Source organism: Chiloscyllium plagiosum, unplaced genomic scaffold, assembly GCF_037043375.1.
Source record: "Chiloscyllium plagiosum isolate Xiang-an unplaced genomic scaffold, Cpla_swu_hap1 HiC_scaffold_36, whole genome shotgun sequence".
NCBI lineage: Eukaryota > Metazoa > Chordata > Chondrichthyes > Orectolobiformes > Hemiscylliidae > Chiloscyllium > Chiloscyllium plagiosum.
In genome coordinates this window covers 40,966,909-40,979,118 of record NW_028270174.1, presented here as the reverse complement: position 1 = coordinate 40,979,118, position 12,210 = coordinate 40,966,909, and the positions used below count along the sequence as shown (strand labels likewise).

The 12,210-nt window shown below is 37.0% G+C and overlaps 1 protein-coding gene across 12 annotated transcripts in view; it reads left to right on the top strand.

The window, feature by feature from the left end:
- Positions 1 to 12,210, top strand: part of bltp1 (bridge-like lipid transfer protein family member 1) — a 434,366-nt gene that overhangs the window by 282,113 nt on the left and 140,043 nt on the right. For 11 of the 12 annotated variants that reach the window (XM_087980106.1, XM_043674037.2, XM_087980105.1 and 8 more), the window contains 6 exons: positions 1,247 to 1,405; positions 3,347 to 3,522; positions 3,904 to 4,079; positions 5,335 to 6,044; positions 8,953 to 9,204; positions 11,544 to 11,637. In XM_087980106.1, the coding sequence (XP_087836232.1) occupies positions 1,247 to 1,405; positions 3,347 to 3,522; positions 3,904 to 4,079; positions 5,335 to 6,044; positions 8,953 to 9,204; positions 11,544 to 11,637 (1,567 nt within the window). The remainder of the gene's footprint in view (positions 1 to 1,246; positions 1,406 to 3,346; positions 3,523 to 3,903; positions 4,080 to 5,334; positions 6,045 to 8,952; positions 9,205 to 11,543; positions 11,638 to 12,210) is intronic. The other variant, XM_087980108.1, reaches the window with a different exon arrangement.

The following is a 12,210-nucleotide window of genomic DNA, read 5'->3' as shown; positions in this document are numbered from 1 at the left end:
TTCCACAATTAAACTCTCCTCTCAAACTGAAATGGAATATTGATATTCTGTGGTTGTGACTGTGTAAGTAGCCTAGTTACATTTTAGAATGAGAAAACATTTTCAGGGAAATCCTATTGAATTGCTGTTGGTGCATGTTTTAACAGTGCAAACTTCAAACTGGTCGAATCACGGGAGATAGGAAACAAAAGTGTTTGGGTTTGTCCAGCAGAGGGGTGGCCATTCATACTTCATGTCCTTAAAACTAACTGATATAATGCTGTTTTGCTTAAATTATTGTTCCTTCATTGGAATGCTTCTCATTCAGTATTGTGCAGGAATGGTGATACTTTATAACTTAGGATAGGATGATTTTTTTCTTTTGACATTTGAATGGAAATTTAGCATATCACCTCTTAAAAATATCAGCATTTACAAAGTTTTTTGAGCCTGATATATAAATTATTAAGACTGTGTTCTATTGGTGGTTGGATCTGTTTAGAAATTGTCTCAGTATTTCAAAAGCAGTTGATTACCTTTAGTCAAGGTAAACAATTGAGATTGTATATTGTCAGGTAATTTAGTGACAATAGAATCTGTGTGAAGGATTTAAAGTCTTGAATAAGTTCTGGTGGCTATCTTTCAGTAACAGAAGATTGACTTCATGTAAACATATAAACCTTATATTACTTCAGATTTAATGTTACCTCAGGACTTTATTATAAATAGGCTAATTTTATGAATTAAAATTCAGTAAATAGTAAACCATAAGTGTTGCCTCCACATTGCACTTTTCTAACTACCTTTTGAAAGATGCCTGTCTTCCTGACTTTAAGTTGCTCTTTAGAATCTTTGACTTTGATTACCTGCTTAATATTTCTTTTTGTTAGTGTCAAACTCTGTTTGATAACACTTTAATGAAGGCTTTGAACCTTTTAATACGTTTGAGACATTAGACATATACGAATCGTCATGATAACAATAACTGTTGTTAAATTGTATTAATTAGTTCAGAAAACAAATAGCAAAATTTTATGTTGCAGTTTATTTGACAAATAACTGTTAATAAGCAATTTCCACTGTATTAAAATTGAAACTTCTGTGAACGTACAATTTCTCTGTCAAAAGCTGTTTTGTATTCAAAGGGATTATGTTACTTTTGTGTCACATAGGTAGATAACACACTTCAGAAGTTTCAACAGATTTCTATTTACAGTCTTAACTTCAACCATGGATATCATTCTCCCTTCATTTTGCAAAAAAACAGGAAATACTGTCGCTGCAGAGATGTTATCAGAACACCCTCTACTATCTGAGCCATCATCAGTTAGTTTTTATAATTGGATGTCAAATGCTGTGAGTAACCGAGGAAGTATTACTCAAGAGTCGCCAGTTCCTAGATCTGGACATAACAGCCTTCCAACAGGTAAACTGAAGGACGTGTACAAAATGGAAAGAAACTCTGTATCTGGAGGCCAGTGCATTGAATGGCACTGTTTGTTTTCTTCTACTATGAATGACTATTGATAATAGCAATGGAGCTGAATGCTCCAAGAGCCCAGTGGTTCTAACAAGAATCATTTGCAGGAGTCAGTTGGCTAGGATTGAATACGGGTCTCGTTTCTTTAAGTTAGTACAAACAGATATATTACCCAATGTTTGTGATTTTTTCTTGTTTTTATTAATGAAATACATAGAATATACAGTGCTGAAAAGGACCATATATACTATATTGACTGTTAGTTTATTATCCATACACATTCCTTGTATTTTAAATACATCTTTTAAGCCTTTCATCAGTCTTTCTATTTTGTTTGTCAATTAGTTTGCACTTTTCTAACTACCTTTTGAAAGATGCCTGTCTTCCTGACTTTAAGTTGCTCTTTAGAATCTTTGTGCTTGTCAAATTTTCTTCTGAAATTATTAAAGCTATTAGCTGTAGCCATCTCCTGTAATAATGTGTTCTACATTTTATTCACACTCTAAGTAAAGTAACTTACCTTGATTTCTAGATTTGATTTATTAATAACTACCTTGAAGTGATGGCCTTTAGTTTAATGTTCTGCAACAAGTGGCAACTTGCATAAGTTTATGGACCTCTGTTGGGTTTCCTCATTATTTTCTTTTTTCCAGACAAAATTCTGTTCCATCTTTTCTAACAGCTGTAGTTTCTCTGTGCTATTTCCATTCTTGTAAATCTCTATTCTGCTTTCATACAGTTTCTCCATCCTTTTTATAATAGCTCAATTAGAGCAATGCATGTTTTGTTGAGGTTTGGCATGATTAGGGTCCTGTACAGTTTTACATATCTTTAACACTTTTGAATCCTGTACACACACAAGTTAATTTCTGGGCTATGACATTTTAAGTGCTTTGCAGACTTATGATGTTGCTAATAATGATTTATTCACCTGTATCCTTGAATTTCTTTGTTCTTTGACCTAGGTTTCTTAGTTTCTACTGTGTACGTCATTTTTCTGTTTTTCCCAACTGGTATTTATCCATGTAAAATTACGTTTAACGTTTAGCACCAAGTCTACATATTTCTAAATTGTCCTGCATTCTTCCTCAAAGTTTGCCATAGTTTTAGAGAAGGCAAGAGAAAGTGAGGACTGCAGATGCTGGAGATCAGAGTCGAGAATGTGGTGCTGGAAAAGCACAGCAGGTCAGGCAGCATCCGAGGAGCAAGAGAATCGATGTTTCGGGCACAAGTCCTTTATCAGGAATGAGGCTTGTGGGCCAGAGGACTGAGAGATAAATGGGAGGGGAAGGTAGCTGAGAATGCAATAGGTAGATGAAGGTGCGTGCAAGGTGAGAGGTCAGCCTCCTCTCTGAGAGAAGGCAGCACTGCTTATGTTTTCATTTTTTTAAATTACTGAATTCATCTCTTCAACATGTCATGAAATACCTGGCTGTTGGATTTTTCTGATTATGTGCTAATTATTTGAGTTCCAGTGCGTCAGGAATTCTAAAAGAGAAGTGAATAGTAACATATTTATTTCTTTGTAGTTAAAAGAAAGCTGCAAAACTAGAGAAACATTATTTTTGTTCATTGTGACTTTAAACACAGTGTCACCTGCAAACCATTATAAATGATGGCAATTAGAAATCATATTATTTAAGTAATGTATTCAGTTTTATTCTGTGTATGATCATTAAAACAAGTTGCAATCAGGACATCTTCTGGTGCTTTACAAAATGTTGGACTATAAACTTATCTTATGACTTTGCTAATCAATAGCTGTAGAGGTCTGAAACAATTATAAATGTCGAAGTTGGATTAAAATGTATTCTTGTCATGATACTTCATGCCTGCCGCATAAGCATTTTATACCATGGTTTAAATGTGTGTTGCTGTTTTGCATAGGTTTGACATATAATCTTCCAACAATACAATCTGCATCTGACTTTAATACAGTGCTGTCAAGTGATCAGAACACGCTGGATGGCACACAGTCTCAGAACAGCACTAGTCAGGACGAAATTGTTGGTATTGAGGAGGGTAACCAAGGCCCTCCTGCTGTTCAGTTGGCTGATGCACAGGTAATTAGAGAGCCCTATAGTTTGCCTTCTAATTGCATTCAGTAATATGCCAGTCATTTTTATTTCCAAATGTGAAAGCATAACTTTTACGTACAATTTTCTTAAAACTAGAATATATTTTGTACATCTGCAATTGGTTTTTTCATAGCTGGTTAGGAATATGCATTCACCAGAACTCAGACATTGAGGGGCTTTTCTTAATCTCTGCTGCTTTATCATTTAATGATTCAGTGCATTTTTTAATATGTTTTTTTTTTGCAATAATTATTTCAAGTTGCATGTGTTGCAAAACCTCTTTTATGTTCATAGAAAAACTGGAACTATTATTATTTGAAATAATTTATATAAGATTGAAGTATCATTCTTATTAATTCTTTTCAGGTTGTTTTTAAGCCTTTGCTGAGTAATACAGGAATTCAGTCGCAAGATATTGCACCTTTAACTTATGGAATGTACTTTGGGGAACACTTGTCATTCTCTGGGAGCCTGGACTGTCTCAGGGCAGATATTGTTGATTCGGATACATCCAAAGAGAGAAAGATCAGAAAAAAAAGAAGGTATGTAATGACTAATTCGCTTTCGTTCTTGCAACAGAAACTATTGTAAGAAAATTAGAGCAATAACAATGATTGATATATGCATCTATAATTCGCAAGGTTCATAAAAATGAATACGTTACTAAAATTTCAAAGTTTGAATATTAGAAAAAAAGCAAAAGCAAAGAAATAAAACCAGAAAATGCTGGCAAATCTCAGCAGGTCTGGCAGCATCTGTGGAGAGAAATCAGAGTTGACATTTCAAGCTCTGTGACCTGCAAAGTTGTGCTCCTCGCTCTGACAGGATTTCCATTCCATTTTTTTTTTCTTCTTGTTCACTGTCATTTATTTCACTGTCACCCCTGGTGTCTGACAAGGTATTTGCTGGTTCGGGAGAAGGTTCACTGGAAATGAAATGTTAACACTGATTTTTCTCTACACATGCTGACAGATTTACTGAGATTTTCCAGCAGTTTCTGTTTTGAATATTGGCAATATCAGGAAAACTGTGATATTGTATAAACATTCTTATATACTTAAAAACAGAGCATTACCCTGATCCAGAGATTTCAAAAGCTCAAGTCATTGATTCTGAGATTTATTTTTATTGGCCATTACTCCCTGTTAACATTTTCTTCTTGGTTGCTTCTTTAAACCAGCTATTATGTTTGTGTTTCTTTATTTTGACCGTCACTTCACTTTGCCAAACACTGTCAGCTTGATCTTGTGTGGATCTCAATCTGGGCTTCAATTTATCCTGATCCATAAACCCAAACTGCCTGTTTCCTTCTATTTGCTTCAATCATACCTGTTTCAGCACCAGAGACCATATTGAAAAGGCATTGAGATTACACTGCCAACATTAGAAGTGTAAGGGTGAACCCTCTCCCATCTTATTGTACCTACATCTTAACTAACATGGCTTACAAAAATCATCTACTTTGGCTCTATCCTACTTTTTATATACATAGAACATAGAAAAATACAGCGCAGTACATGCCCTTTGGCCCTCGATGTTGCGCTGATCCTACACTAACTTACACTAGCTCACTATCCTCCATATGCCTATCCAATGCCTGTTTAAATGCCCATAAAGAGGGAGAGTCCACCACTGCTACTGGCAGGGCATTCCATGAACTCACGTTTTACCCAGCAAATCGTCCTTGACCTACAGTTAATGAATCAGTTTCTTATTAGTAATAAAAATAGCGTTTTAATTATATATTTCAGCTTGAATGCAAAACTTATTTCATTTTCATCTTTTGTGATTTTTCAGACAGGGCATGATAAACCTACCACCTCTTGATTTCAAACCAGCATTGATGTTTGATACATTCAGCATAAATGCAGTTGTGATGGATAGACCGACTAGCAACCAAAGCTCAACTAATGCTCTTACTTTCCATGAACTTAGTAGGCATCACCAAAACACCTTTCATGTTAACTTCACTATCTCCTGTCAGTCTATCAGCCAGCATGTGGACATGGCATTGGTTCGTCTCATTCATCAATTTAGCACAATGGTTGATGATATAAAGGCCACTCAGACAGACATTAAACTTAGCAGATACACAGCTGGGTCTGTGTCCCCCACACCAACATTCAAAACACGCAAACATCGAGATTTTCGGTCATCAGATTTCAGTCGCAGTTCTCGAGGCAGTCTTAATGGAGGTGTCAGAGGAAATAGCACTAAAGCAAATAAAAGACTTGGGAATGAGAACAGTAAAAGAGAGTCACGCAATAAAAATTCATCTGGGCCAACACAAAGAAGAACCTCGAAGGTTTCTAGGAAGGGATCGAAGGATGTTGTAGATCATGTGACTATTCAAATGGATGACTCTGACTCGATCACGGTGTCTGAGCAAAGTGAACCATCTGCAGAGTGTTGGCAGAATATGTACAAACTGCTTAACTTTTATTCACTAATATCTGATCCAACGGGCATTCTTGAAAAATCTTCCCCCGAGGTGTTAGGTCCTACAGGTAGGATAATTCTTCTATATTACATAAAATGTGAAATCCGACTTTGAAGTCAGTCTATTGGATATCCTGGATGCTGTGATAAATTTCTGAAAATAGGTCTGGCAACGTAATAATTCCATTATTGGAACAGTTATCCAGAGATATGATTTTAAGTCCCATCATGGCATCTGGGTAATTTCAATTTGCTTATCCTGTAAATTTGGAGTACAACATTATCAGTAAAAATGGCCTTTATCTACTGGATTGTTGTAAATCCAGTTTGATTTGCTAATTCCCGTTATAGGCAATTTGTAGACAAATCTATTGGCCTTACTTGATCTGGGCTACATGTGACCCCAGATCCACAGAAATGCGACTGATTCAGTTATGAATGCCTTCTGGGACAGCCTAACAAATCATAAAGGTCCATCAAACTACTCTGAAAATTTTAATAAAAATAAATTCGATCACACCACCTGACACAGCAAAAGCATATCCAATTTCAATTGACACTGCATGTAGTCCTTACTAATGTCTCTGGATTTGTTCCAAAATTGTGAGAGCCATCTCCCAGACCAGTCAAACAATGGTTTGATATGATCATACTAAGAACATACACCTTTCAAAAATGTCACAGAGTTCTTCATCACAATCCTTGGGTATGACAAGTCTCAGCAGAACAACTTGAGGTGGGAGAATTGTACATATAGCATCCTGAAAGTCTTTAGATGAAATACATGATGATTGCCGATTCCAGATAAGCATATTATCTTCTGTTTACCTGCTTTGTGCCACGTGGTTTAGCTGATTTTACATTGAAATGATCGTCTGAGGGGACCTTCTGGGGAGGTTATCATGAAGTTGGTCAATGATCTGTGGAAGAGGATTGCCCTTCTTGATTTTCTTGGAGGGAGAAGGCTGTTTCTGTTTTGAATGTTGCCAGTAGGATTGGATGATGTTGGATAGGTGGAAGATATTTTGAGGAGCCTAGTCCACTAAGTGAATGTTACACTATAGTATTTTTGGACTATCTTTTTTAATTTGGCGATCACTTCCATCAATCTTGCAACCATTGATTACAAGAATAACTTCAAAGTATTCTTCCAGTATTTTTATGTTGGCATCTCCATCGGCTTAGAGTCAAAACGTATGGTGCTGGAAAAGCACAGCTGGTCAGGCAGTATCCAAGGAACAGGAAAATTGACATTTCAAGCAAAAGTCGTTCATTCCTGATGGACGAAGTTATGAGTAAACATTTGCAGAGTAAATTTAAAAACAACTTTTTGTCCTTCATATTGAGGGATGATGAAAGAAAAATCAATGTGTCATGGGAATAGGTAAAATAATTGTGTATTAAGACCATAAGACATAGGAGTGGAAGTAAGGCCATTCGGCCCATCAAGTCCACTCCGCCATTCAATCATGGCTGATGCGCATTTCAGCTCCACTTACCAGCGTTCTCCCCGTAGCCCTTAATTCCTCGAGACAACAAGAATCTATCAATCTCGGCCTTGAAGACATTTAGCGTCCCGGCTTCCACTGCACTCCGTGGCAATGAATTCCACAGGCCCACCACTCTCTGGCTGAAGAAATGCCTCCGCATTTCTGTTCTGAAATGACCCCCTCTAATTCTAAGGCTGTGTCCACGGGTCCTAGTCTCCTCGTTTAACTGAAACAATTTCCTAGCATCCACCTTTTCCAAGCCATGTATTATTTTGTACGTCTCTATTAAGTCTCCCCTTAATCTTCTAAACTCCAACGAATACAATCCCAGTATCCTCAGCCGTTCCTCATATGTTAGACCTGTCATTCCAGGGATCATCCGTGTGAATCTCCGCTGGACAAGTTCCAGTGCCAGTATGTCCTTCCTGAGGTGTGGGGACCAAAACTGGACACAGTACTCCAAATGGGGCCTAACCAGAGCTTTATAAAGTCTTAGTAGTACATCTCTGCTTTTATATTCCAACCCTCTTGAGATAAGAGACAACATTGCATTCGCTTTCTTAATCACGGACTCAACCTGCATGTTTACCTTTAGAGAATCCTCGACTAGCACTCCCAGATCCCTTTGTGCTTTGGCTTTATTAATTTTCTCACCATTTAGAAAGTAGTCTATGCTTTTATTCTTTTTGCCAAAGTGCAAGACCTCGCACTTGCTCACGTTAAATTCCATCAGCCATTTCCTGGACCACTCTCCCAACCTGTCAAGATCCTTCTGCAGCCTCCCCACTTCCTCAGTACTACCTGCCTGTCCACCTAACTTCGTATCATCGGCAAACTTCGCGAGAATGCCCCCGGTTCCCTCATCCAAATCGTTAATATATAATGCGAACAGCTGTGGCCCCAGCACCGAACCCTGCGGGACACCGCTCGTCACCGGCTGCCATTCTGAAAAAGAACCTTTTATCCCAACTCTCTGCCTTCTGTTAGACAGCCAATCCTCAATCCATCCCAGCAGCTCACCTCGAACACCATGGGCCCTCACCTTGCTCAGCAGCCTCCCGTGTGGCACCTTATCAAAGGCCTTTTGAAAGTCTAGATAGACCACATCCACTGGGTTTCCCTGGTCTAACCTACTTGTTACCTCTTCAAAATTATTAATTTAAATACAGACATTGCATGAAAGTAAAAACCTCGATTGGCTTTTCAACTGCCTTCAATAAATTGTCAATTTTAAACTTTAAATTGGTTAATGTGTCCTATTTGTACCATTGCACCTTTAATTTCGGGGAAAAAAAACTAGGCTCTTCAGAAGGAAAAAATGAATGAACCAGAAAATCAAGCAAAAAAAAAGCCAAAGAAGTGGGTTTAAAAAAAGGAAGAGAAAGGGGATGAGTAGCAAAGATAATTCATAACTTAAGGCCTGATTATGCCATGTGTGAATTTTGTAGGAACTGAGATGAATTTTCTAATTAAGTTTTATCTGTAGATACAGGCGGAAGAAGTCCCACTGAACCTGGCTGCAGAGTAGTTTTTGAAAATGAACAGGATTGCTCAAGTCCGAACAGACTGTCGAGGAAGCGCAGCTTAGTAAGTGCTGAACCCCACCATGTCACACTTATAGTGTTTGGAGTTGGTATGGTGAACCGCACTCATCTAGAAGCAGACATTGGAGGCTTAACAATGGAAGCAGAGCTTAAGAAGATTCATGGAAGCTTTACAGTAAAGGAGAAAATGAAAGGTAATTATATTAAAATAGATGATCAATTAAAATCAAATAAGATTATACTTATTGGAAATTGGGGATACTATGATGAACAAGTGTCTGGTTGAGCAGATTATTTATGAGATCAGATCTTCTGTATTGTAATTCTAAAACAATCAACTCCCATTTTATAAATAGTTTATAATATTAAGATTAGCTTCAGTAAAAGTAGTTCCTTTTAGAATATTATTGACCTGATAGATATTCAATTTATATTTAATCCTTATCATCAATATTTTTAATTCCACTATATAATTAAATTGGAGAGGATTCAGAAAAGATTTATCAGGATTTTAATGGGCATGGGGAGTTTGAGTTATAAAAGTAGGATGGATAGGCTGGGACTTTTTGTACTGGAGCATAGGTGGTGGAGGTTTATAAAATCATGAGGGCCCTAGGTAAGGTGAATAGCAAGGGTATTTTCCCAATGCTGGGCGAGTTCAAAACTAAGGGACATATTTTTGTGGTGAGAGGAGAAAGTTTTAAAAAGGACATGAGGCATTTTTTTTTTAACATGCTGGTTCATGAGTGGAGTGATCTGCCAGAGGAAGTGATGGATGCAGGTACAGTTTTAAAAAACATTTGGATAAGTACATGAATAGGAAAGGTTTAGAAGGATGTGTGCCATACGCAGGCAAGTGGAGCTAGTTTAGTTTAGGAACGTGGTCCCCTGGACTAGTTGGACCAAAGCATCTGTTTCCATGTTCTATGAACAATGGATGAATGGACACCACCCAATAATTGCCGGACGGGAATGTTCCCTCTGAGTCGGGGAATACTTCAGCAGTCAAGGACATTCAACTTCCAGTCTTCTGCTAAGTGTCCTCCAAGGCAACCTTTGTGATACATAACAACGCAGAATCATCAAGCAGAAACTGATAGCTAAGTTCCATACCCATGAAGAAAGCCTCAACTGTGATGTTAGGTTCATGTTGCGCTACATGTGACCCCACCACACTGTTCTTATCTGTAAAATCTTCCTTATAGTCCTGTTTTGACACCATCACCTTGATAAATTGTTATGATCTCTCTACCTTAATTGGTTTGTACAATATTGGATTACTTATTACTTTGGTTAGACCCTTGGTATGCGATTGTTATGCCTATCATGTTATTCCAGTCAAATAAAAACCGAAAGAACTACGGATGCTTTAAATCAGGAGCAAGGGCAGAGGTTGCCGAAAGGGCGCAGTGCATCTGACAGCATTTGTGAAGAAAAACCCAAGTTAACGTTTCGTGTCCAGTGACCCTTTCTCTGACTTTTCTTCACAGATGCTGTGGGACCTGCTGGGCTTTTCTGGCAGCTTCTGTTTGTGTTCCATGCTATTTCAGTCATTTGGTTTTCTCCAGCACCACCTTATTTTTAATTTTTTGTAATTATCTCTCTCTATCATTTAATCGATTATAGGTCATCCCTTCAGTTGTTATTCAGCTATGGACACTTTACTCACACTGTCTAATACCCTTGGTCACCTGCAGAGACTTAGTATTTGACACTCCACTCACACCATTTATGTGATCTTTTGATCTCTCTGCCTATAAATTCTATGTTCTGTGTACTTCCCTCTCACTTCACCTGACGAAGGAGCCAAACTCCAGAAGCTTGTGATTTCAAATTAATCTGTTGGACTATATCCTGATATTGTGATTCCTGACTTTGTCCACTCTAGGCCAACACTGGTACTCCACAGTATGAATCTTTGACAAAGTTGAATTGTTTACAACGTATGCTGGGGAAACAATGTACAGGTAGTTCTATAAAGCAATGGTTGTGTTCTTCTGCAATCCCGCATTATAGAAATATCGCACTTTAGAAACAGCAGCTAAAGTGTTGGCGATGTAATCACGTTACAGCCAACACACAGCTTAACAGTTTGTGCTTTAGAAACAGTGTCCCTAATTTGTCAATTGCATCACATCAAATTTGCGTTAATGAAATGCGTGTTATAGCAGAATGAGCTGTATGCAGGAAATCAAAATGAAAACCAAATGCTGGAAATACAAAACACATCTGGCAACATGCAGATAACTGCTCATTTTCAGACTTGGAGACAGTTAAGTCAACAAGGAAAGTGGAAGAAACCTCAATGTTAAATGGGAGGGAATAGCAAACACATCTTGTCTACTTCTTTTTCCTCCTATCTTATTGTTTAAAAATTGTAAATATTTAATGTTGGAAAGATCTAAAAAATTTGTGCAAAACTTTTCTAAACCTTCATACTTGAATTGTATATTTCAAAATTAATACATTGATTTATAAGCGTTTAACTTGTGTGCTGAACAAATGTTCTTAACTTATTGTGGTTTTACTTCAGATGTTTTACACCAAAAGATGACTGAAACTTGTGCAACTGCTCATATAGGTGGTGTAAATATAGTCCTGTTGGAAGGCATTACTCCAAATATTCAGTGAGTAAAAGTTAATTTGTTTAAGAACTTCACAAGGTGTAATTAAAGAATATTAATTTTCTGTGTAAATGTAATGCATGAAAACATAGAATTGTTTCTGTAATTTTTTTCTGCATTTTCACCATCTTTTAGTTGTATGCTTCACTGATTACGAGAAATTAATACTCAAATTGTTTAAAGGTACAACTGCATGTTAATCTTTTGCATTACCTGACTTCGTATATACAGCACATTAAGCAATAGTCTTATTGCATGACTGTAGAATAATGATTAGAAGACTTTGCATAAGAAATTGAGAAATGCATTCCTGGGCCATTGATATTAAGTTTTTCTATGTGGCAGGGTTTTAAATTTTACATTTGACAAAACATTATTATCAGGTTTGTTTTCAAATCCTGAATCTCTGTCTGGGTGAACATTGACTTTATAAATGAATTTGAGCTAATTGAGGTCAATTCTGAATATTACCAGTTATTCTTGCAAATTGAATAGTGTAATAATTGAGATTTAATATCTCAACAGTAGGTATTTACTTTGAGGCAGGAAGTTTCAGTTAGAAATATAAAACATTTA